The following is a 26,465-nucleotide window of genomic DNA, read 5'->3' on the forward strand; positions in this document are numbered from 1 at the left end:
TTTCAGGGCCTTCTTTCCAAAGTGGAAAGTTCCTGGTGCTCAGAGATTGACCAGCTCCAGAAACTGGCTGTGGCCCTGAGTAAGGATAAGGAGAGGATGAGAATGAGGATGAGGAAGGGAGAGGAGAAGGAGAAGAGCACCCTCAAGTACTTCCTTGCTGTCTGTGTGCTGCTTCTGCCTTGGCCTCCCAGAGCTGTATGTCGAGGCTGCCCAGTCCACAGCTGGTTTTTGGTGTGATGGATGACCAGCAAGATCAGAGCTTAAGGAGCTGGGATACCTTTTTGCTGGGTGGGCAGTTAGAATCAAATGCTGGTGCTGGGCTAGAGCCTTTGAAAATCTCTAGGCAGTATTCAGATCCACTGAAGTTGGTATCTTTGGGGATACAAGTACTTCTTTTCATCCCTTGCAGAAGGTCTTCCATTTTGGAAGAGGCATTGGGATCACTGTGGCACAGGAACTGTGGGAGGCAGCATCTTGCTTAAAGGGTTCTGTGGGTGAAAGGCCACTGCTTCGCTGGCAAAAACCAACCTGGCAGCAGCCGAGGTCTTAATTCCTGGAGGATACCTCCTCCCTGCCTGAAGGAACTGGGGAAGAGGGTGGGTATGGGCTCCTCAGTGCCAGGAATATGCCTGATGTGAGTTATGATCATAAAGCTCTGCCAGGTGTCCCGAGAGCAGCACGGTAATTACTGGAGCTGCTGTACCCATAGCACAACTGCCCTTGTTTCTTCAGCTATAAATATTCCTTGTGGATTTTCTGGTGGCTGTGGCCTCCCTCCATTGTGACTTCCTGAATATGCAGGGAATCTAGAGGTTAAAATCCCTCGTCTCTCAACTTCTTTGAGCAATCCTTGTTCTGTGGCTGGTTTATCTCTTTTCAACCAACTTTGAGCTTCATAACAGCTTGTCTGCTGATAACTTGCTGCCTATCAGCACGGCCCCTGCTGCAGCCCAGCCTCCAGCCTTGAGAGGCTGTGGATTTTCAGGTTTGGTTTTTTTTTTTTAGCTCTGTAAAAAGCTCCTTCCTGAACAATCAGACTCCTTCCATGTATTTATAGTTGTACTGTCCGCTGCAAGGGGTAAGGCTTTACGAAGGAAGGCTTGGATCGCCGCCCTTGCTGATAGGCCATCTGGCTCTGTACCTTGAGATATGAGCTCATGTAGGACAGAAACATGGCCTTGTCACCCTAGTGAAGGGGACGAGAGATGGCAGAGGGGACACCACACTCAAGAACCTTTTCTCTTAAGACATTTTAGCTGAAAAGCCTTGGAGCCCACATTGGAGTAGCATTGCAGTAGCCACAATTTGAAGTGGGTACAGAGGAGCTTGCAGAGGCTGCAGCTGTGTGCTGGGAAAGCTGCAGGTAGGTCTGAAGCTGCCATGAAGCTGTTTTCCTTTATCTAGGAGTTCCAAACAAGAGTGGGGAAAGCACCATGTATTTAATATTTCTCTCCAAAGTCAGCCCTAAAAATTCCCTGAGGATGTGAATAGAACACCAGTTCTTAAGGAATTACTAAAGGTCTGGTTCAGCCTTCCAACCAGGAATAAAACCTCTGACTTGTGCCCATGGCAGTAAATCCAGTTTTGCTTTTTGGACTTGTTTTTCCCTACATGTGACATGCATGTGAAAAGCACCTGAGGTGGGAACAGAGTATCCCAGTTCCCTGACATCTTGTTTGCTCTCTGTACTTGCGCAGTCTGGTTTTGTTGGATTGTTTCATCTGTCCCTTCTTGTGCTCATCTGAGTTGAGAAATAGCTCTGAGCTCAGGGATGTCTTGCAGAAGCAGAGCAAGTGTCAGAGTTGCCACTTCTGACAGCATGTAAGAAATGTGTGCTTTTTCCTGCCGTGCTCAAGGAGACTCTCCTTGCATCTGAGCACAGAATCAAGCAAAGCTTCCTTTGGGTAGTGCTCGTCCAGTGGAGCCTGTGTCTTGTTGGTGTGAGGCTTTGCTGTGGGAATGTTGTGTACCCACCATCCAGTATGAAGCACTCAACCCTTTGCTGCAGAAGTGTCAAAGTCTACCAAGGAGACTGATAGTTTTATTAAACCAGTGACTTTTAAATGACATCTTATCTTACCCCTCTTTAGAGTAGAGTTATTTGCTGTCTTGTGGGGCAGAGGTACCATTGCTCAACAGCTGTGAAATCTAAACATCAGTATCTACAGAGATGGAGCTGATACCATCCTGTAGTGAAGTTTGTCTGAGATGTTGTCACTTGTATCAAAGGGAAGCAAGAGCTCCAAGGAATGATATGGTTTTTGGGGGGAATTTTAGTTTTGAATGAGGGTGTGAAAGGCAGGGAGGGGGAAAGGAAAAGGGTGGCTGGGGAGCCCAAAGGGAGATGGATATCTAAGGAGTAAGCACTACAACACCTCTTCTTCATCTTCACATTAAAACTGAGGGGTCATTGTTCTGTTATCTGAAACTAAATAACTTCTCATTGGTATGATAGCCCTGTGCTGCAGAAATTATTTTATTCAGAAACTCTTGCACTTTTTACAGTGCTCCTGGCACATTTGCTGCATTTAACAATCATGGTCTCACTTTACTCAGTTACATACCTTGCTTCCACCCAATCTTTTTGAAAGTTTCAGGGCTCTGAATCAATAAGAAGCAATAGCTACTGTTTTTAATTCACTACTTGGCAAGCACCAAAACCAGATGCAATTCTTACAGATGAGGTTGTGTAGCATGAAAACAAGCAAGCTCTGATGGCAGTTATGAACGAGGCTGGTTTTTCAGATGGTCCTCTTGCAAATGTATGCAGGCACTAGCCATAATGCTGTAACTACTGTATCTAATACATGAATCATCCATGTTTTGGATGCTAATTGTGCTTCCTGAGCATTATTGGCTGCTGCTGTAAAAGCCACATGCTGAGCAGCAGATGAAAGCTATTGAACTGTACTGGTTCAGAGTGATAGATGGACCCTTCAGGTCAATAAAGAACCCGTTTGGTCAAACAGCCCTCTGACTGGCTTAAAGCATGTTTGTATGGGCTGAAAGACCCCTGGCATTAGCTGGCCATCACTTAGTGGTTGAGAGCTCTCTTGGTGGTCCTCTTGGCTGCAACTAAGCTGATAAAAACCAACCAGATGTCCTATTAACGCTTGATCTTACTCTTGCTTTTATCAGACAATCCAATAAACAAGGTTATGTAACCAAGTTTTAACATAAGAGCTTTAATAAAATATACTTTTAGAAATATATAAATATATATATATAAAAATATATTCCAGGCAACGGTAAGACCTAGTTAGTCCCCCTGTGGCAAGAAGACTCGAGTTGACCAGCCTGCTTTTTCATTTTGAAATACTGAGAGCTGACAGGTGCAGAGGCTGGGAAAGTGGTATCAGCTGAGTTGCCAGCTCAGGGAAGATCCCAAACCTTGGTGCCTGTGTTGCTGTGGCTTGGCTTGGAATGGATTTGAAGACCCTCCCAGGGCTTGAGCAGGCTGGTGTGCTGCTTGTGGCTCCTACTAGCCTGCAGGGAAGAGTGTAATTCAGGGTGACAAGCTGTGTTCTTTCTTCTACCCTCACTGGTTTCTCATTTTTTGACTGGAAAATGTCAGTAAAAGCAACAAAAACACCATCCTTTTTTGTCATTAGTGTGCTGGATTTTCATGCTGTTTTTCAGCATGAGAAAGGAGGAAAAAAATAAAGAATTTTGCATTTACTTGCTGTGTGTGGATTCCACATACCATCCACTATGAGCCTGGTGATTTACCTGGCCTTTCCCATTTAATGGAGGAGCTTGGAGGGAAATGAGGGAATCACTCTTAATAGCCAGCCCTGTGCAAAAGCACTATAATGGTTTCTCTCTGCTGTCTTGTGAATTTAGACAGCATTTAATAGATTCAGTTCTCCTCCTTAGCTGAAGGAAGCATTCCTTCATCTTGTTTCAGTTTAGCAATGAATCAGTCCCCTATACCTGATTGTTTCTAATAAACCATTTCACTAGCAGAAAAATCTTAATCAAAGTAGACTGTGCCCATTCTGCCTTGGGTGGGTTTATTTGCTGAATCTTAGGAAGAGAATGATAAACTCCTACAAAATACCTCAGCTGACTCAAGAGGTGAACTGGAAAACTTGGGAGGGTTTTTTTTTCATGTGCCAGGGCTCTGCATATTTGATTTCTGAATGGGCTGACTGGTACAGTTTTCTATGTAGGTTTTAGATTGTTTGAATTACATGTGTAATGAAATACTTTATTTCCCTCTGGGAGAGACTAGAGCCTGGAAAACATCAGGTAGAAAGTTTGGGTATTATGACTGAGGTGCTTATTTGGGTTTTCTTTTACCTTAGGGAGAAGTTATGAAACTAATTAACTTAATGGGTTGGAAGAGCATTGAGGTGTCTGGCACAGTGAGGCAGAGGAAGTAGACATCCTCCTGCTAAGCACTGTGGTCTCTTCTCATCCTTTTGGGGATATGTTTTAAATAGGGTTCCTGGCCTTGGGACTCTTGTGATGGTTGATGGTGAGATTAGCTCTAATCCAGGGACTGAGTTCTTGTCCTCATGTCCTGGCTGTTGGTGAGAAACTGGCCCCTTTTTCCTGCCCTGTGCTCAGTCCTGATGAGCTGTACAGAGTTTCACTTCAAAATTATGTTAATCTGGATGTTTAATGTCCAGTTCTGCCCAGGCTTTCTCCTTCCAAGCAGTCCCATGTGTTCTGTGGCTTCCCTTCCTAAAAGTTGTTGGAGCAAATCCCTGCAAAGCAAGGCAACCTCATCTCATTGCAGGCCTTAGCATTGTTTGTACTGATCCATGGATATTCATCTTGGAGCACTAATGGGTGTCAGGTGGAAAAGCTAATAAATTTTTATTGTACTAGAATTAATCTCTCACTTGGCTCCTTTGGACCAGGATCTTGTTAAGAACAGAAGCCACTGATCATCCCTAAAGGATGGGAGGGGACATTCAACCATTCAAGCACAACAACTTGTATCTCTTCCCCATGAGTTAAGCAGTAATGGCCAGAGAGGAGGAGAGTTGAAAACCTTGCTGAATGGATTTGGTTGTTTAAGGTCTTCTGGGAACTGGAGAATAACTGCAAAAGGTGAAGGACACCCAGGTTCTTTCCAGTAAGGATGCTTTGTGATGCTTTTCAGCAGCTGAGGCCCAAATCCACCTTGACACATCTCCTTTCCCCAGTGGGTAAGGCAAATCTGGTTTCAGACCCGGCTGCTTTGGTGCTTGGTGGTTTTGTGTCAATCCTTGCTATGGTTTGAGGGGCTATTTTGCTGATTGGTTCTGGAGCATTCTCATTTGCAGCAGACACCTGTTTCTTAATTATCACAACATTAGTCCATCTCTCTGTGTTCAGCACTTTCTCATGGAGGAGCTATAAACTGATTTGAAGGGAGGCTGTGTTGAGCACTGTTGGAAGAGAAGGAGATTAGTCACAAACTCAAGAATATTTGTCAGTAAGATGATGTCAACTTTTGTTTCCTTGGGACCTTGCCCTACATCACTTTTTAGTCAAAGATTTATTTAGTCTGTTGGGGTTTGTGCACTTCTCTAGGATGGAGTGGCTGTCCCTAGTGGGCAGGAGAGTGGAGTTAAGGTCCCAATTAGAAGAAAAAAACAAGAGGGAGAAGAGTAAAAAAAGATCTGAAACTGACTGGTTTGCTTCTATGTTAAAATCTCAAGTCCCATAACTATTAAACCTGATTTGGCTTTTAGTTTTGCCAGTCATGCCTGTGGCATTGTATTCTGTGTGATTTCAGTGTTTCCTCCAACAACCATCAATTGCTTCACAAATCTGAATTCTATGCATGCTTCCTGTCCCTTTTTTTCATCTGAGCAGTAAAAGCAAGACTTGGTGTAAGCAATGGTCTCAGATCAGAATATATTCCCACCAAGCAATGTGTCAGACCGAGGGTTCTCTCCCCCGCTGCCCTTCTGGGTTTGCTTTCGTCACCTGAGAATACTTGTGATGTGAGGCATTTCCAATTTGCCTTGCAGATATTCTGAAACTGTCTCAAAAAAGGTTTCTTGGGGTTGTGCTAGTCTTAAAATAGCTTGGATTCTGTTCTGTCCTGACTCTGTTGGGGTTGACAGAGACCTTGAGGCTTGACACACCTGCCCCTTTGAGTCCCAGTTCTTTGCCTCTGGTGACACCTTTTCTTGAACTGCTTTAAGAAGTCATGGAAAAGAGCAATGTGTAAATATTAATGTTGAATATTTGTCTTTAAAAATCTCTTTGGGATGCTCTACAAACCTGTGCTGTGTGTGCTGTGGCTTTCTAAGCACTGCCTGCTTACAGGTCCACACTGTTTTGACTTGTTAGTGCATCACCACCTGGTGCCATCCCATGGAGGATGGGCAGGGTTCTCTTCTCTAACACCCATTTTGTCTCCCTCTCACAAGCAGCTTCTCTCAATCTATGTTCAGACTGCACCCAGGGTCTGTTTCTGCTTGCAGTGAAGCCTTTTCTGTTCTCTCTGGGCTATGTAAGGCTCAAGTGGTGCTTAGTGCCCTAGCAGAGGTGACAGTGCTGCACAGGGCATGTCACCTCTGGGCATGGGCTGATAGCAGAGTTGCCTTGTGTGCTCTAGGAGGTGCTAGAAGAAAGTCTCATGGGAAGCTGTATAATCCAGATTCCTAGCATGAATCTTTGTTGGATGTATTTTTCAGCCCATCTGGAAGAGAAGCAACAGACTGGTGCTGCAGTGTGCCCCAACTTAATTTGCCCCATCCCTGGAAATGTTCAAGGCCAGATTAGACAGGGCTTTGAGCAACCTGGTCTAGGGGAAGGTCTCTCCCCATGGCAAGGAGTTGGAATGAGATTGTCTTCAAGGTCCCTTCCAACCCAAACCATTCTGTGATTCTATGAAACACTGGTCTCTAAATAGACATCCAAGGGGGCAGTGAGGAAGTTCTTCATTGAAGAACCTTTACTTTCCACACTGAACTGAGTTCTCTCTTATGAATACATCTTTGATGATATTTTCCTCACTTAGCACAGGTTCTCAACTTCCAAGAGCTGAACTGTTATACTGTAGCTTCCCACTATCTGTTTTACATGTATAGAAAACCCTCTATGTTTTACACAAGCGACTTAAAGCATGTGGGGGGAAAAGCTCCAGGCAGACCTGGCTCCATTGCTGTTGAGCCTGGGATACCCCGAAGCCACCCCATCAATGTTAATGGAAGCAGACTGGTGAGGGTTATTGCTATTCATACCTAAACCGAGCATGTACTTGGGCAAAGAGGCCACAGTTTAATATTTAATGTTCTGTAAGGCTGCACTGAGAGATTGTACTGAAGTGTGTCAGTAAAGGAGTGCTGTAGGAGTGATAGCAAACAGCTGAGAGCCAAAAGGATCCTGGGCTCTACTTCTGCCCGAGGCATGTTCTCTGATACCCAACAGCTTTACTTGACCCTGTGTCTCAGCCAACTTAGCTGTAAAATTAAGCAACAAAGAAAGCTTCATGACAAATGGACATGTCTAGAGGTGAACTTTCAATGCAGGCTTTGTTCTTCTGATAAATTCATCTTGCTGGCAGAATTTCTGGGTTTTAATCTAACATGTGATTTTTGTTGTCCTTCCAGGCAGCATTTACGCTCCTCCTGGGTCCTTTCACCTTCTTCAATGTGCAGAAGACCAAGTATCTTCAAATCATGACATCCCTCATGAGATGGATAGGTGAGTCTTGGCAGAGGCTCAGCCACCTCTTTACCATTGATGGAACCTGAGTCACGCCACTGACGCTTCTCTCTGGCAAGATCTTTTTTGGAAGCAAGTACTTGTCCAAACAGCCACTTTGAGGACAATTGTGCAGGCCTAATAAATTTGTGAGGAGAAAGGTTTTAGTCTAGGATGAAATTTCTGATTAAAACAAAACAAAATGTTCTCGATCAGACATGGCTGGTAAATGAGGTTTTAGTCTGGTTTGTGTGAGGGGCAGAAGAGGTTTGGCGAGTCTTCTGTCAGCGTGCTGGCTGTGATACCCACCAGTTGGAAGTTTCTCATTCTCACAGCATATGCACAACAGACTTTGGCAATCTTTGTTCTGATCTGAGAAAAAAAGGCATTTCTGTCAGAATTTCCAACCTTAGTTTTATCATCTGCTTGCATTTATTTTCCTCGGTCTTCCTTTGTGGTAGGATGTGCTGCATTGGAAACCCCCAAACCAATGTGTGTTGTCCTTGGAAGTCCTGCTCCCATGAGTTCTTTCCAAAATATTGCCAAGAACTTCTAGGAAGACAGATCATTCATTCCCTTAGGGGGAAGTAAGACACACTCTTTTTTTTCCTAATTCCTTGGTCATTCAAAGATGCAGCTGCCTCATGTCTGGCTTGTGTGTGTACATGCCCTTAAAGGTTGAGAGGTGTATGTGGGTTGTGGAGGTTTATGTTCAGGTTTGTCTATTTTTATGTCACCTGGACAGGGTGACTGATACTCAGGGCTAATAAAGAGCATTTCTGCAGGTTAATGACCAGCATTCCTGCAGGTTAACAGTCTCCTGATATGTGAATCCAGACCATTCAGACACAGAATTAGCTCCATTTATACTTATCACTGGAATAAGAAGAAAAGCTGCTGCTTTAACTATTTCCCATTACATACATACTCTTGACCAGACTGCAGTTGGGTTTTGTCACTTCTCTGTGAATTCATCCTGTTTGGAGGTGGCTGGCAGTCACTGCAGAGGAATAGAGATCCTCTGTTCTAGAGAATTCCTGAGATGGGGTTAAGCAGTTGACACCCAGGAAAATTAAGTTGGATTTTAAGCTCTCAAGTCTTAGATGTTGAACAGTTTGAGTTAATAAATCCTGACTTTGGATGGTGTGAAAATCCTGAATGCTTGTTTTTCTCCTTTGTTGTCTGAGCACATGAAAGGTTTGAAAGCCCCCCTATTCTTCAGAGAAAGAGGTTATCTCATTAAGGGATACTAAAGGAAATTAGGAAGTTTTGCATGGGGTTTTTTTTTGTTGTTTTTTTTTTTTTCTTTCTTTCTTTCTTTAAAAGAGTGATCTCTGCTCAGCTGACTGGCCTGATTCCAATCACCCTGCCTCCTCTTTCCTGGTAAAGACATCAGTCAGACCTCATCCTGTCTCTGTGACAGTCTGATGCCTGCCTCCTCTGCCATTGGTTTCCCTTTAGCCAGCTCCTTCCATTATGAGGATTGCTAAATCTTGGCGTGGTGGCAGAAGTGTTCCTCTCTTTCATGGCTTGATAGAGAGGGATAAAGGCAGTGTTTGGAGAAGTGTAGGGGAAATTCATGCTTTAGCCTGATTGATTCCTGCGTCAGCACACTGGGGAACAGCTGCCCCAGATAATGATAGTTAATGACCCTGACAGCACCTCAGTGCTACTTAGAAGAATAGATTCCGTATGTGTACAATGAGGGATAGATTTATTGGGAAAGACAATTTGTCAAAAAGCCATGTGATGCAGGGAGCAGAAAAAAGCTCTTGCTGCAGATCCCGGGGTAAGGATCAATCCCATACTGCTGAGATTTGTCAAGCTGGCTTCTCTCATTTCCTCACATCACTGCTGTCCCCTCCTCTGAAAACAGGGCTCTGAGTTAAACACAGATTGGTCTTTAGAGAGCTTAAATCCTAAAGAATGATCTTGGGTAGTGTTTTGTGGTCTTCTAAACTCTTCCTGCCGGTGTGCCAATGGCCAGATGTGAATTCTTTGTCCTGGTATAAACTATGTCTTTCTTTCACTTTCCTTGGGTTGGTTTTAGCCGTGAGGTGCTGAGGATGGTCCTGCAAAGCACTCTGAGCAGCAGAGCAACACTGCAACTTCCCACCTCCCTGTTTATTGTGTGGGGGAAAGAAAACCTTCCCATGTGGACAGTGGCTTATTCAGCTTACCTGTGCTCATTGGCTCACTGTGGATGGGAATCTGACCCATGCTTTGCATCATGATTTGAAAAAATCAAGCCTCCCTGAGCTGGGAGGTCAGTACAGACTTTGCAATGTGCCTCCCACAGGACCCACCACACACTCTTCTCTCCAGTGCAGTGGAAAGTCCCTGGATTTCAGAGCAGAAGAGGCTGATGTAAAGCAGCACTGCCCCAGGTGTACTGGTGATTCAGATGATAGCAGCTGAGAGGATGGTTCTTGGCAGCAGAGAGAGCTAACTGTGTGTGAAGGTCATTTCTGCTGGTATTTGTAACAGTGTCAGGCTTGCCTTTGAAAGTTGCTTTCCCTCTTTCTCCTGATCTAAGTGATAATCAAATGTCACCAGCCTCTTCCAGAGCCTTGTGCTCATCACAAGCAGCACATCAGCTATCAAAGCCTACAGCAGGCTCATTCCACACCTCACAGTTTACAAAAAATCATTCTCTCCCTGAAAAATAGGCTTAAACATTGTGATCTGAGCTGGAAATTAAAAATGGGCCAGTTCAAAGAATGTGGAGATGTTCCAGGGATCAGCCCTTTATCTGGCATCCTCCCAGGATAAGGGACTAAGCCAGGACAGGCACCTCTGAAACCTCTAAAAGGAGAAAGTTGAAGCAGGAGCTTGCAAGCCCAAGTGTGCTGCTAGAGAGGCCAGACAGATGGCTCTTCTTGTCTGGGCCTGTTGATCACGGACAGCTCATCTGGAAAGAAGGCTGGCATGGCAAGGCACTTCCCTGCCAGGACTGATGGGAGCACAGAGGGTGGATCTGTGTCTCCAGGTGGAGTGGGGCTGGTGGCAGACAGGGCTTCCAGAGGAACCGAGCTGTTGCCAGTCTTCTGAAGAGCAGCAGCTTACACACTTGGCTGCAGAACTGATTGTCACTTGGCACTGGTGAGTGCCAGTGGTTAAATTCAGTGCAGCAGTTGGTGCTTGAACTGCTGCCCTTATGCTTGCATAGGGATCTCTGTTCTCCAGGGGCTGGCAGATGAGTAAGGCTTTGCCTACCCAAGTTCTCATCCCTTTCCCAGTGCAGAAGCTCCTCAGACTGCCAGGTCAGCCTTTTGCAGGTACCTAAGCTGCCTTGGGAGATGGAGCAGAGGCTCTCTAAGGGATGCAACAGGGAGCCTGCCTGCTGTGCTTCCCTGGAGAAAGGGCAAGTCATGAAAAATCATTGGTTTAAATCCTGACAATGGTGCCTACAGTGAAGCCTTGTTTTGATTTGTGGTTAGAACCTTGTTGGCTCACCCAGCTCTGGGGCCATGTTATGGGGTGAGGAGGGTCCTTTCCCAAACTGTAATTCCTGCCTTCCTTTCAGCTCTCTTCCACCTCAGCCTCAGGAAAGTGTAAAGCTGTTATTAGGTCAATTCCTTTATCAGTTTTGGAGCCTCTTTCCAGGTCTTTTACAGAGTTATTGGAGCAGGGCTTCCTGCAGAAGGCTAAACCAACTAAGCCATCAATAAATTGGTTTTCTAATTCTGCTGTTTGGATTTCAGACACTTTTTTTTTTTTTTTCCTGGAGGATTTAAATCGTTGGTGGCTATGGATTGCTCTCTAAAGAGACTTGCTTATCTAGCTGGGCTTTTTTCCAGCTTCAGTCCTGTATTCCAGGATTTCTTCAGTCCTGATCAAGTGGGTACTGTTAGGGGTGAGCTGCTGAAGGGCACGGCCCAACAAGAGGGACTGAGCCAGGCAAGTCCCATGCACCTCTCACAGCAGAGGAGATACAGCTCTACCTCTTTATTATTGGATAATGTTGGATAATAACTGTCTAGCAGCATCATGGGATAGGATATGGATTAGGAAAGATAACAAAAGGACAGAGCTTGGTGGAGCTGAGCAGCAAACATTGGGCTATTGTGTATTAAGCAGCTAACCCGATTAATTGCAGCCTGTTGCAGCCTGAGATGTCCAGCTCTATAGGTGAGGACTGCTGGCTCTAAAGACATTGGTAGAATGATTATTGCTGCTGTTATTAAATTGTCTCTGCCAAATGTTCCCAGACAGCTCCCACGTGGGGTCTGTGCTCTGTGTGCTGCTCGTGATGCTGTATTGTAGTTATTAGAAAGTATTGTATTTTAATGAAGGGATAGTTTATAGAGTAATAAACTTCTGGGTTTGGCTGTGCAGGCTCAGTTCTCTCTCTGTTGGGTCACACCACATCTATTCAAGTAAACACAGCCCTTGAGACAGAGCCTTCCCAACCCTGCCCAAACAATGATCTCACAATTACATGCTCAGGAATAAAATCTTTACTCCAGCTCTTTCCCCTGGCCAGTAAGATGGAAGGAAAGCAGACAAGAATTGATAGGAAGTCTGTGTTAAACCCTTCTTTTCCCCATTGCATCCCATCCCCTCCCTGGATACTTGGTAGAAGGTTTCTGGAGCAGAAACTAGGAATGGGCTGTCCAGAGCATGCTGGTGGGGCTGACTTTCTATATCTGGTGGTTTGTCTGGTAATTCTGCTCTTTCCACCAGAGCCCTGCTGTTTACAGCACTGAACTACAGCAGAGAACTGGTCTCAGACCATCTCACCTTGTGAGCAGTCTCAGGTAACTGTCGCTGCTGCCCTTAGCAGCAGAACTATCTGTGCTGGAGTTGACTTGCTGTAGGAACCTGGAGTCACTGTGCTACATCCCTTCAAGTGCTGAGACTGAGAATTACAGAGGAGGCTGATTTAGGAGGGGGTGACAGTTATCTGAAGTCCTGAATTTACAGTCTCCTGCTGAGAAATTAGTCTGCTAGTGCCCACAGTTCTCAAGGTGGGTGGCCTCTTTTCACATCAGAAATGGTGCTTTCTGCAAATAGCTTAAGGAGGGATCATTTTGATCTCTGCCTCTCCTTTCACACTGCAGGGCGTACAGGACGATGAGGGAATTGGACTGTAAATCAGGACACTGTTGCATGTTCATTCTGACAAGCTGCTTCAACAAAGTTACTTCATGTTCTTATATCCCTTTTGGAGCAGATGAAGCTGCTGCCAGAGCCCAGGGTAAATAATTCACTAAGAGAGGTGAATATATTTATGAAGAGTTAGTTAAAATGCTGTGCTTCTGTCATGCCTGCTTTTGGAATTGTTGGCTGAGGAGCTCATTTCAGTGCTGTTTGTGGGGGGCAGTGGGGTGAAGCAGTGCCTGTATGAGAGGAAGAGCCTTGTGAGCTTCAGACACAGATGGAGAGTGATTTGACCACTGAGATCCTGCCTGAGGAGCTGATGCTCCTGAAAAGAGCACTTTAGTCAGGCAGCAGGAGACACGGATGGGTCTGAGAGCTGAAGAAGGGGAGCTGGAAATGTAAGGGAACATTCAACCCTGCAAAAGGGTCTGGATGACGGTGCACACACAGGTTTTTAGAGTGAGGCTGTGGCATGAAAAGCTGCTTTCTGTTCAGAGTGTATGTTGGTGGAACAAGATGATATAAAACTTTGCTGTGTAGAGCCCAAGGCAGGATGGACAAGATATGACTAAGTCTACAGAGCACCTGGATTTCATGGGACATGGGTGCTCTGCAGGCAGGGCTTTCCAAAGCGTGCACAGCCATAGTTCCGGCTCACAGTGACACCAAAGGGTGTATTATTCCCTTCTTTCAGAAGAGTAAATTCTGACATGGACAGAGAAGTGACTGTCAGAGCTAATAGGCCAAGCCAGCAGCAGAGCTGAGTGCAGAGTCCTGGTTGCAGAGGTTCTATAGTTCTTCTGCCAAAGGTGACCAGCCGAGAGAGGACCATAAACTACCCAGGTAATTTTCCACCAGAAGCAAACACGCCTTGCTGGCTGCTCTTTCCTTCTCATCTGTTGAGAAAAAGCACCTGTGATAAATGCCTAAGTGCAGGGCCATTTTTCTCCTGTGAGCTGCTGCTGGTGTGCAGATGTCTGTGGGACCAGCTGATGTGGGCTGAGATGGGGCCTGGTTTCATTGCAGGCATTGTTACCATAATTGGGGAAGCTACTTGAAAATCTTGAGTTACGGTATTGCAAGCCTGATGAAGAAAAGCAGGGAATTATGCCCTTAGAGCAGGGAAGCTCCACTGAACTTTTGGCTTTTGGCTGGCAAAAAGGCCTGGTAGTACTTTTTAAATGGAATTTCCCTTTGTGAAGAAAAGGGGCTCCATCTGGCTGAAGGCAACAGTGCCTGAATTGACTGCAGCAGGAGCAAGCCAGGCCTGGGGGAGTGGAGGTGCTTGAGAGGCTTTTTCTTGCCTTCTTGATAAGGTGTGTCACACTTCTGTGTATGAACAACAGTCCCCTGCCATGTGGACCCCTGCCTCAGGCTTTGGGACAAGGCAAGTCCCTGCTCTCCATTAGAGGAGGGAGCAACAGTGATGTTCCACAACTTCTGCTCATACCTTTCTTCTCGGAAGTAATTTCCCTCCTCTTTTCCTTCTGATGTGTCTCTCCAGAGAATTGCTGTCTTCTATGAACATATCCATCTTGCTTCCATACAGTCTCTGCACTCATAAATCCTTCATCTTCCTAGAGATGGTGTTTTAGGCTCTGTCATTGTCAAATCTGATCCTTAACTACTCCAGCTCCCACATCTAATGGAGCAGACCTGGTTTTCATGTTACCTCTTTACTGTCAATTCATATAGAAACCCCCTCTGAAGGTTGTAGAAGTGAATCAGTTGCTGCTCTGGAGTTTGTGAAGAACTGGAGGTCATGAACAAGTGGCAGGATATAGCTTCTGCAAGAGAAACTGGCTAAATGAGTTTTAAATTTAAAAATCAATGTCTTAATTTCAGATACTTTGTTCTGCCAGCATGTTGGACATTAAAGCTGTGCTTTAATACTTCAAATGCCACAGGATCCAGAATACCTGGGGGTTCCAGAGCTGCAGTGGGCTCTTCAGCTTGCCCACATCACTGCTGGAAGGCAGGAGGTAGCTGGCTCTGAGAAGGGGCACCAACATTGTAGAAAGACATTAGCAGGGAAGTAGACAGCACAAGGTAGGATTGTCTTCATATGTTCCTGGACCATTCAGTGTGTACACAGCAGATGCTCCTGTTTTTATGCCCTTTCCATGAAAGAGCTGCCTAATGTTAAACTAAATCAGATCTGTTCCTCTGTTTAAAAATGGCCGGCTCTGTTTTGACTTGACACAGGATTGAGGTGGGGAGAAATCTTCCTTTTCCAAAGAGACTGGGTTTGGGAAGCTCCTGAAAACATCTTCCTCTTGGAATCCATCATTCTGCTTAATGTATGAAAAGGGAAGCAGGTTGGGATAGGATGATCCATTATCATTATTTCCTGGCATACTGATTCTCTGCTTGGACAGGAGAGCTCTGTCACACCGTCAGCCAGCGGTGACGGATGGCCCTGCCACAAACGTGTCACGGCACCAGCTCAGACAAATGGCTGGAGGGTAGGGGAGCAGCCAGGCGTGGGGTGGCTGCACACAACTGCCTCCCTGGTCCCTGGAAGAGGTGGCAGGCAGGTGTGATGATGGTCTCTCCAGGCTTTCCATGTAGAGGTAGGAATGGGAGTAGGGACAGAGCTGGAGAAGATGTGAACATCTCAAAAGTACCATGCCTTGCAGGGATGCATGGGGGGATTAAACCAGAAGCTCATTCTGAGCATCAGTTCTTGCAGGAACCTACCATCACAGGGGAAAAAATGTGTTTGAGGCTTGGAGTTACTTTCTTTTCTGCAATAGCCTTTCTGCAGAGAGATGAAGCTTATATACAAACACTATTTTTCATTTACAGAGGTGTTTTCTCTGACTCCGTAAAATGATCCTTAAACTCAGAATGGCTAAATTATCTTCACTGCCTCTCTGCAGCCCTGTTATGTTTCTATCAAAATGCACAAAAATGTATTTCTTAATATCCCCAGACTCCTATATTTCCCAAACTGTACTACTTTGCACATCAGCTCATCCATATTCATCCTTACTTCACCTGCAAGAACCAGAGCAGAACTCCCTTATCTCTGAATCTCCTGAGTCAAGCAGGAGAGGCAGCAGTAGCTGACTGCAAGGTCTGCTTTATCTGAGAAGAACATTTGTTCCTCAAATAGTGAGGGGAGCAAAGAGTCTGCAGGAGGGGCAGTTGGATGATTGGGATGAGATTCATCACAAGTTTTCCTTTATGGCATAGCCCCTCTTTATTTTTTTTCCTCTGGTTTACTTACTTAGATCCTTCACTAAAAATTATGCTTGAACATCTAAAGGAAATGAGACAAGAAGTGGCCTCTGTGCCTTGCTGACTGCCAAGCCTGTGGTGTGGGGGCCTGGAGTGGGTTTCACACTGTGGAAAAATCAGAACAAGCAAAACCCTTGATTGCATTTATATAAAACAAGGCTTAAAGCAAATCTTTCATGTAAGCAACTAACAATCCATAGTGCCACCACTGTCAACCTTGCTTTGTGGCTCTGGGTGCTGTTAATTATGTTCTGAAGGTCTTTCATCCCTGGAACATGTTGCTTGTGTCCTCTGTTCTTAGTGGAGAGGAGCAGATCAAGGGGTTTTTTGTGAATCCATGTCTTACTTTACCAGGATCTCTGTGGTGAAGGAACACTGTTGGACAGCTGATGTGACAATAGTAGATGGCATGAAACAGTGTCGTGTGCCTCTGCCTTCAGCCTGCTGTCCTGGGTAGGGGATGTGAGTGGGAGCTCTGTGTGTGCCTGAGGATCCTGTGCTGCCTCTTTTCTGCTCAAAGCTGCCTGTCCATCAGCTTGTCATCTTCTTTTCATTTTGACTTATCATCCAAAGCATATCTAGGTTTCAGAGTTTCAGCTTTTGGCTTGCCTTCGCTCGAAGAGAGAGATAAATTTGACAGACAAGTGTTTTAGCTCTCCAGTTCCAGGAGTGAGAAACTCTTCTGCCTCAGGGACTGAGAGAAAACAACCATGGGGCAGGGCTTTTGTTGTCCTCTCTGAGGCTGGAATTGTGCAGGGGAGGTTTCCAGTTTACCCAGCACCATTTCTCTCAAGGATCTTGCATCTGCAGAGCAACAGTGCTCAGGCAGGGGAAGCAGAGCCTGCCTTGTTGGAAGCAAAACTAGTTTGGATCTTAGTATTGGATCCTCACTCCTTGTAATTTTAATAAATTTCTGAAATGCATATTTAATGAAAAACAAATACTAAATTCTATTTGTCTAAGCCAAAGACCATCCATCATTTAGGGAATCCACAAGAATTCTGTTCCTTCAGTGTACCCTGCCAGAAAAGCACATGTCAGGGCAGAGGAGAGTCTGTGGGAGAAGCTTTGGCAGGAGGGTCAGGTCTCACAGGAAGTATTTAAGGGGGGCTGCTAGGGCATGTAGAAAAAAGATTAGGGAACCCAAAGCTCAGATCAAACTTAAATTGGCAACTTTTGTAAAGGATAATAAAAAATGTTTTAACAAATATATTAATGGTAAAAGGAAGGGTAAGACCAGCCTTTGTTCCTTATTGGGTGAGGGAGAGATTTTAGTAACTGCAGATGAGGAGAAGGCAGAGGTGCTTAATGCCTTCTTTGCCTCAGTCTTTAGTGGGAAGATGGCTTGTCCTCAGGACAACTCTCCTCCTGGGCTGCTAGATGGTGTCAGGGAGCAGAATGGTGCCCCTGTTATCCAGGAGGAGGCAGCCAGAGAACTGCTGAGCCACTTGGATACTCATAAATCTCTGGGCCCAGATGGGATCCATCCCAGGGGGATGAGGGAGCTGGCAGATGAGCTTGTGAAGCTGCTCTCCATCATTTACAATCAGTCCTGGCTCACTGGTGAGGTTCCAGATGACTGGGAACTGGCCAGTGTGACACCCATTCACAAAAACAGTGGGGAGGAGGATCCTGGTAATTATAAGCCAGTGAACCTGACCTCAGCACCTGGTAAGGGACTGGAACAGTTTATCCTGAGTGTCATCACACAGCACCTACAGGATGGCCAGGGTCTCAGGCCCAGCCAGCACGGGTTTAGGAGAGGTAGGTCATGTTTGACCAACCTGATCTCCTTTTATGACCAGGTGACCCACCTGGTGGATGCAGGAAGGGCTGTGGATGTTGTCTGTTTGGACTTCAGCAAGGCTTTGGACACTGTCTCCCAGAGCACACTCCTGGATAAGCTGCAGCCCGGGGCTTGGACAGGAGCACTCTGTGCTGGGTTAGGAACTGGCTGCACGGCCGGGCCCAGGGAGTGGTGGGGAACGGTGCTGCATCCAGCTGGGGACAGTCACCAGTGGTGTCCCTCAGGGCTCTGTGCTGGGGCCAGCTCTGTTCAATATTTTTATTGATGATCTTGAATGTCTCTTCCAACCTAGACATTCTCTGTGTGTCTGTGTGTGTGCTTCAAGGATGGAGTGCCTGCCTCTAAGTTCCCCTGTTGGCACTGGTGCAGAAAGTTGCTTTGAGCCAGTGGTGGGAGTGGGTTTGGGGGATGGAAATAGTTCACTTCTTACTGTGTTGAGCAGAGCATGAGGAGGTTCACTGTCTAGTGTGCAGGGGAAGAGGTGTGAGACTTCTGAGTCATGTCTTAGCCCAGATACAGGACCAGCTCAGGATGGGGCTGCAGAGCCTGACCACCTCTCCCAGGCAAGAAGGAAAGGAACAGTCTCAGCACATTTCCAGAGCTCCTTAACCTGCTTTGTCTTGCTACTCAGGGCATCTTTTCCTCTTCCTTGTAGCCTGTGCAGCCCTGGGGAGTGCAGCCATGTCACATCACCTGGAACACAGCTTTTTCTGGGTCTCTTGCTGAGCAGATATGGCTGGCAAGCATCTCCCCTCTGGGGAGCAGTGGGGGAGGCACAACAACTGCACCCCTCTTCGCTGTGTCCCTCACCTGCTGGGCTTGAGTGAAGGCAAGGGGAATTGCACACCCCCAGAGCAATGAGCTGCTGCCTTCCCTAGCTGTCTGTGACTGCCCTTGGGGGAGGAAATAGAGCCTGGCACTCCTGAAATGACCTGGCCTCATGGTGCTGTGAAGGAACGGATCTGCTGCTGTCAGTGCAGTGTTTGGGGAGGGCTGGTAGACGTGCCCTGTCACTGGAAAACAGTTGGATGCAAGAGGTTTCCTGAGGCAGCACAGGATGAAATGCAGCATGTGGCTTGGGAAGGGTTCAGCGTGGAGCTGGTGTTTGCTGCAGGAGAACGTGAATTTCTGAGAGAGGGTTTTGGAGAGTGCTGAGGGTATATGGGAAGCAATGTTCAGTGACGTTAATCTGATCTTGCTGGGCACAAGAGAGGCAGTATCCACTGAGTGGTCTGTAACTATTTTTCCTAGTCCCATCCCTGGCAGGGTTTCCCATCTCCAGCTGCCTGTTGTGGGGAGCAGGACTGGGCACAGAGCAAGCCCATGATGTTGTCACCCCACGGTGAGCCTCCACAGCTCCCAGCACTGGTGCCAGCCTCCTATGGACTTGAACTGTGCACTGCTCTGTTTAATACCTCTGGATTTATATTAATGACATTCAAAGTTGTCTGTAGTAGTTGTCTCAGCATTTTGTTGATTTTTTCATTACCTGATAATTCATGGCTCTGTTCCTATGCCTCAGACTGGCGCAAGGACAGCTCTGTGCAAGCCACAGTGGTCCACCCATTGCAGCACCAGACTGTAAATCTCACTGCTTGCTGACCTGCCAGTCAGGTCCTTTTCTCCCCATTACTTGTTAACTCCAGCAGCTGATGATCATCTTTCCCAGGTTGATGCAATTTTTGTGACACCAAAATTAGTTTTCTGCTGCTTTTATATGCCATGCTAGGAATGAGAGTCTCACAGTAACTGCTCTGGCTCAAATTTCCAGCCTCAGAGTAATAAGGGCACAAGCCCAATCTCCTGAATCATTTTGTCCCTGGCACGTTGTTATTTGTAACAAGCTTTGTAAAATGTTGTTAGGCTTTTTCCTGGCATAAGTGAAGGGTAGACGAGCAGACTTTGTGTCTAAAAACTATGAATTTTAATAGCAGTCTCACTGCTGCTTCTTCCAGACTGGCTTCTCCACCTTGGGATTAGCTCCAGACAGCCTATTCCTCCTGCCCAGGAAATGGCTGGCTAGTTCTTGCTCTATCATGCTTGACAGATCCCAGGGACAGGAAAGCTTGCTAGTAGCTGCTGCTCCTGTGCACATAGGGGAGGTTTTGAAAACATTAGTCCAGTTGGAAATGTGTAGGAATATTACTGGGGTTGACTGGAGCCAAGTCAGAGCTCAAACATCTCTAAGCCTTTTTGAAATGATGATACTTAAGCAGTCTGTGTGTGACAGAAGCATCCATGGACCAAAACCCTTGAGGGCTTAGGGTTCACCAGCTATGTCAGCCTTCTGCTTCAAAAGGGCTGGGTGCAGCCCTGTGCTCTTGGGGGTGGGAGGGTGAGTCCCTGTGGGAAGGAGACTGGAGGGAGATGCCTGAGCCCATTCCCTTATCTGCTGACTGGCATTGACAGCAAATCACAATTAATTCCTGTGCTCCTCGCCTTTGATATAGCACCCTCAGATAAGGTGGTGCATCAAAGAGATAAGGAGATGCTCTTGCATAGCAAGAGAGAGCTGGTGCCAAGACTGCCAGTGCAGTGAGAGGAGATCATGGGGAGTGTGGGCATGGGCTTGACCTGAGACCTTCTCTCTCTCTCCAGCTTTCATCCTCATGATTATTCTGGCCCTCATCCGCATCAGCAGAGGCCAAGCTGAAGGTCACCCATCCATGGCCCAGCTGTCGGGCATCCGTAATCTGTTTGGGGTGTGCGTCTATTCCTTCATGTGCCAGCACTCCCTGCCATCCCTCATCACCCCCATTTCCAAGAAGAAGCACGTCAACAAGCTCGTGCTGCTCGATTACATCCTGATCCTGGCATTCTACAGCCTCCTGTCCTTCACTGCCATTTACTGCTTCCGCAATGACACCCTCATGGACATGTACACGCTCAACTTCACCAACTGTGAGATCATCAGCGTGGCCTTCATTCGGTACTTCCTGGGCCTCTTCCCGGTCTTCACCATCAGCACCAACTTCCCCATCATCGCTGTGACCCTGCGCAACAACTGGAAGACCCTTTTCCACAGAGAAGGGGGCACCTACCCGTGGGTGGTGGATAGGATTGTCTTTCCTGCCATCACGCTGATTCCCCCAGTGCTGGTGGCTTTCTGCACCCACGATCTGGAGTCCTTGGTGGGGATCACGGGAGCCTATGCCGGGAATGGGATCCAGTATCTCATCCCGGCTTTCCTGGCGTACTGCAGTCGGAAGGACACTCAGCTGGTCTTCGGCAGCGGGACGGTGAACAAGCACCTCTCCCCTTTCCGGCACAGCTTCTGGATTGTGTTCGTGCTAATCTGGGGCTTCTCTTGCTTCGTGTTTGTGACTGCAAATATTGTCCTGAGTGAGTCCAAGCTCTGATGAGGGTTAGCAGCCCACTCCCTCTGAAGCTCCAGACTCCAGCATTTCAGCTCCCCCCCCCTGGAACTGTGCAGTGAGGGGGAGAGGTAGTATGAAGGGAAGTTTCCAGGCTGTTGGCTTGGTGACACAGACTTTCTTCACTCCACTTTGGGTGTGGATGGAGTGTACTCAGCCTTGTTACGGTTCTGGTTCTCAGATAAAGCCCTGGGGCTGAGCCCTTGGCAGCCTGCAATCATTAACCAGTGTCCAGCTATTCCTGCCTTTGGCTCTGTGGGAGCAGGACATTCTCTGTCTGTCCCTCTGTGGAACTCTGTGTGCTGCAGGTCTCAGCACACAGGAGAGAGACAGCCTTGGCTGTTTCACTGAATGTCCCTTCTTCCAAAGGCAGGAATGTGCTGTGCAGAATCCAGCAGGAGTTTGGGATAACTGAGTCTCTTCTTTCTGCTGAGACTCCTTCAGACCAATCTCCTGTGCCAGCTGAAGGAAAACATAAGAGTGGAAATAGACCTAATTCAGAAGGAAATCATTTTGTGCTGTTACATTTTCTTTTTCTAGAAGCATTATCATGTTTGTGCACATTGTCTGGGATCAGGGATCTTTTGCTTAGAGTCGGATTTCTCCAGCCTGGGAGTTTACATTCACACTTCCATCCTGTTCCCCTGTGCTGTAGCAGCTCAGCTGGGCAGAGCAGTGCCCCTCTGCATGCAGGGATACAGCTCTTCCCCGCTGGAAAGGAAATAAATCATCCTTGCTTCCCTCAGCAGCGGCACACGACTCGGACCTTTCCACGGGCAGAGCTGTTCTCCGTTTCTCAGCTCTGCCCGGGGCTGGTACAAGCAGCCAGGCCCTGACTCCAGCGGCCGGGATGGGGATCGGTGTGGGCTGGGGAGGGGCTCATTACTCAGTCCTGACACGCCAGAGGCTCTGTGCACACTGATGCGTTCCCGGCTCCGCGCTGGGTAATTAGCCTTGAAACAAGGTGGGTGTTAACTCAGGGGAATGAGCGGTGCCAGAGGGAGCGGCTGTGCCCTGCCTCAGCCCTGCCTGCAACAGCAGAGCTCCCGGAACAGGGGAGCAAAACCTGAAACCCTGCTGGAACTGGGCTTGAATTCCCCCTCTGCACAGGGTTGAGGTGGGCTTGGGGCTGCTCCTGCTCTGCTTCTTTTGGAATTGGGCTGCTTCTACCTTAGGCAGCTCTAGGAGAGTCTCTGCTTTTAGGATGACTGTGGTCATGTAACACCACACTTTGTCACCGGGTCCTGTGTTCAGAAGCCCTGGGGCATACATCTTATGGGGTTTCCTGACAGAAGGAAGAACTTCAAAAGTTTTCGTTTGAACTATTTTAAACCCCATTATCAAAGCAGGTTCAAAGCCAGGTGCATGTCAGATCCTCCTGCCCTCTGCACTTGATGCAGTATTAAATGTCATCGCTCACTAAAGCAAGCTTTGAACTGCAGCTCTTTTTAATCAAGCTCTGTTTTCAAGTAGGACTTTCTGGTTTCCATATGACCTGAAGTACTCCTCCTGGGGGAATATGCAAGTACCTGGAGCTGTATAAAACCACTTCATGGCTTTTAAAGCAAAACCCTGCACCTCTCAAGCCTGAGCACCGCCACTGTGTCCTTACCGAGCTGCCTGGAGAGAATCTGGTTATTCTGTTCATCTTCTCTCCAGCTTGATCCTAAACAGACATGAGCAGCCCCTGTTAGTAAGTTTAAACATCCCTAAGTGCTCCTGGAAAGGTGATGTGGCATCTTCAGTACCAAATTAAGAAGGCGTTTTACAGGTATCTGGTGCTGGTGTCTTGTTTAGGAAGCAGTAGTTTGGAGGGCAGATTCATGGGGCAGCTGAGCTGGCAGCCACCTGCATGGCAGCTGGGAGCTGGGCAGAGCTGGAGGGAGAATTGGGTGCTGATGAAATGAGCCTTTGGAAGCTGGAGGGGCTGAGGGGGCTGTTCCTCTGCACTAGTGTGCAGGTGTTGGTCCATGGAGGGGCTGAGGCCTGTCTGCCCTGAGCTGCCCATGTGTTGCAAGGCCCTTGGCTCAGCCCCTGCCCTCCACATGCCCATTTCAGTCTCTTGCCTTTACATTTCATTGCAGCCAGGCGACAGAGCTGTTCTCTGTTACTTCATCTCTTTTCACCCTCCCTTCCCTTTCTCAGGAGGGAGGGAGCCCAGCCTGGCACCCTCTTTCCTGCCATCTCTTACATTTTAAGATGTGCCTTCTCTTCCCTGACCTGGGTGTCCCCCTCTCCCCCCAACAATATGTGACAGTGACTTCTGAGGGGCTGCACCTCCAAGAGCTGCTTGGATCCAGGTTTTGGATGCAATGGGATGCTGAGGGCTTGTGTTCCAGCCCCAGCCTTTGCTGTGGTACCTTACTGGGAAGGACTGTGCTCCCCAAGGAGCACGAGTGCTTCTCAAATAAATAACCATGAATTCCCAGACACCTGCTGTTCTTGCACAGCAGCTAAATAAATATATCTGAGGAATTGGGGTGATTAACAGAAAGAAGCTCTACAGCAGAGAACATTTTTCATATAAAACATGACATAGCAATGCCTTAAAAATTACTGGAGAAAGCAGGAAGGGGATGGTTCAGTGCAGCCAGCACTGGCTGAGGGGATGCTGGGTGACCCCATGGTGCAGGACACAAGCTCTCTCCTTTCACTCATCAAGAATAAGTCTATTTTTATTTGGCCATTATCAGCACTAACAATTCATTATTGCAGATTCACACATGATGCTTTGTCCTGACTGTAATTAGTTTTAAAACAATGGGATTAAAACCAATAAAATGCACATTATACATCTGGTTTAGTCTGACTTCTTTTTCCATCCCTTTCTTCCTCGTGCTTAGGCACGGAGCAGCTATTCCTGGAGGGGATGGCCGTGATGGATGAGGCTGCAGGCCAAGGAGAAATGGCAAGTGGAGAGGCTAATGGAGACCCTCACCTCTTCTCTATTAGCCTACTGCAACTCTGGGTGCTAGCTGCAAACTCAATTAAAACATCTGTACTTTCCCTTTCTCAATTATGGCTCCTTACACTTAAAGCCAAACAAATTGAAATTGCTCCGCTGCCTCAGGCTGCAAAGGCAGTTTCTGCCAGCAAATTTATTATCACCATAAAGCGTAGCTTGATTTATGTTAAAATATTAAAGCAGATCTTTATGATGGAAATAAACACTTTCTGCTGTGATTCTCTTGAAGGACCTCACAAGCAGCAGTGGATTTGGGGGTTTGGGCTGTAAATCTGAGGCCAAACTGGCATCAGGAAGGAATTCAGTCTGTTGCAGCACTTGGAAGAGCAGTGGCCAGGGAAAGAAAAACTTCGAACCTGAGAAGAAGCTTCAGGCAAAGCTACACCACTGTCAAGGAGCCTGGTGGGGGCGGATTCAGCTCTTTGAAGGTTTGGGGAAAGTGCTCACCAGCCTTTTCCCCTGGATGGATTTGGGCAGCCCAGGAGCTGTCAGTGGCTCAGGGAAGGGCACCTGCTACAGGTCTCAGCTGGGGAAGGTTTTGTGCCATGGCTTTGCCTTGGCAGGAGGCAGGAACCAGGAGGTGGCTGCACCTGCTGCTCCCTCAGGCATCCTTGGGACAGGCATGGCAGCTGTCCCCAGCACCTTCTTGGCCCCGTATGTGTCCTGGTTTCTGATTTAACCAGTTCCCCCTGCCCTAACCTAAGTCACCATCTCACCACAGCAGCACCAGCATGTCCTTGCCATTGGAGCCCCTTCCCAGTGGCTGACCTGTGTGGGCCCACTTTGTTCCCCCTCCCTCATCAGGAGGGGTCTTACAAGGCTGAGCAATGGGGCAGTGAAAATAGGAGCTGCTATGGAGATGTCAGAGCTGGCAGGGGGTGGGTTGGGGGGGACACTGCCTGGCCCCTGCAGTGGGGCTGAGCCCCAGAGATGGGTGCCCAGCAGTGATCCAGCCTTATTTCTCTCTGCATAGCAGCCCACAGCCTCCCAGGGTTTCCCTAGTGCCAGAGCAGGCTGAATTAAAAAGTGATTGATTAGACAATTTCACTAAAAAGAAATAATATCCCTCAACGTCTGTTAAACACTAAATTACCCAGCCCCTCTTTGGAAAGCCTAGCCAGAGGGTGCTTCCAGACTGCTGCTTCCCTGAAGGTTTGTCCCTGGTGTACCCATGAAGGAAATGCTGCAGGAGCAGCTCCCTGAGGGTCACAGATCCCACCTGCACTGGACTGGTCATGCCCCAACCACCTCCTTTCCCACCAGTGCCCAGCGCCTGGCACCTGGAATGGGAGAAAAACTGTGCTTTTCCATCCTAACTGGCATGGGAAGATGATAATGCAAATGTCACCAGGGTGGCCAGGGACTGGGCCATTCACATGTGGCACCCAGAGTAGCCCTGGCCTTACACATGGTCCTGACACCAAACCCTGAGGCCACTTCCTCTGGGAGCACCCCCTGCACCCCATTTGCCCTGTCCCTTGCTGTCCTCAGCCTCCCGCAGCAAAGCCCTTCTATAAAACATGAAGCAGCTCCATTTGGCCTCTGCTGAGTCACCAGGGACATCACTAATTTAACACGTGGCTTGGGGATTCTTGATACTTTTTCCTTTTCCCTTTTCTGCTCCCCTTTGCTGTCACAGCCCCAACCTCAGCTCAGGTTTGATTGAGCTGTGTGTGCTGGTTTCCTCGAGCCAGAGTGCCACAATTGGAGGGAAAGTTCCCAGGGCCGCACTGAAGCTTCCTGGGGACCAGCCTGTCACTCCAGGGGACATCTGGGGCACTCAGCTGGGGACAGCTGCCCCGGGTGAATGGGTGCCATCACCTGTGGCAGCCTACATGAATACCTTCCTCTTCAACCGGATTTATTTATTTATGGCTTTTATTTATACACCAGCAGCTCCCACCCTTGCCAGGAGATTTGGAGGGGCTGCCAAAGCCATTAAGAGACAATTGCAATGATAAGTAAGTAAAGGGAATTAAAGTGCCAGCACCAGTGTGTGTGATGGCAGCCAGGCTGGGGGATGGAGGGACTGGCTGGATTTAACCCCAGACAGATGGGTGGGTGCATTGATGGACAGATGGATGGACAGCCAGATATTGCTAATGCTTTTGAGCCTCAACCACACATGGCTGGGCCCTTCTGGACCCCCTCGGGGTTTTGCAGCCATCCCTGGGGCAGGGCTGGGTGTCCCAGAACAGTCCCTGCCATCGCTCCCCTCGCTGTTACCGGCCCCAGCTGCTCGGTGGCTGCCAGCACCCCCCAACGATTGCGTTAAAAAAAAAGAAAAAAGCTGTAGAGCAGCTTCCCAGGGAGACGAAGG

General features: G+C 47.6%; 2 protein-coding genes across 7 annotated transcripts in view; both read left to right on the forward strand.

Annotated features, from left to right (window-relative positions):
* Nucleotides 1-18,546, forward strand: part of LRRC59 (leucine rich repeat containing 59) — a 159,989-nt gene extending 141,443 nt beyond the window's left edge. The window contains exon 8 of the transcript XR_010744982.1: nt 18,534-18,546. The gene's annotated coding sequence lies outside the window, so the exon portion shown is untranslated. The remainder of the gene's footprint in view (nt 1-18,533) is intronic.
* The window catches only part of TMEM104 (transmembrane protein 104), a 44,634-nt gene extending 20,662 nt beyond the window's left edge, over nt 1-23,972 (forward strand). For all 6 annotated transcript variants that reach the window (XM_066331947.1, XM_066331946.1, XM_066331948.1 and 3 more), the window contains 2 exons: nt 7,560-7,653; nt 20,405-23,972. In XM_066331947.1, the coding sequence (XP_066188044.1) occupies nt 7,560-7,653; nt 20,405-21,165 (855 nt within the window). In that variant the 3' untranslated portion in view covers nt 21,166-23,972. The remainder of the gene's footprint in view (nt 1-7,559; nt 7,654-20,404) is intronic.
* The last annotated feature ends 2,493 nt before the right edge of the window (nt 23,973-26,465 follow it).

Source organism: Sylvia atricapilla, chromosome 18 (genome assembly GCF_009819655.1).
Source record: "Sylvia atricapilla isolate bSylAtr1 chromosome 18, bSylAtr1.pri, whole genome shotgun sequence".
NCBI classification, from domain to species: Eukaryota; Metazoa; Chordata; class Aves; order Passeriformes; family Sylviidae; genus Sylvia; species Sylvia atricapilla.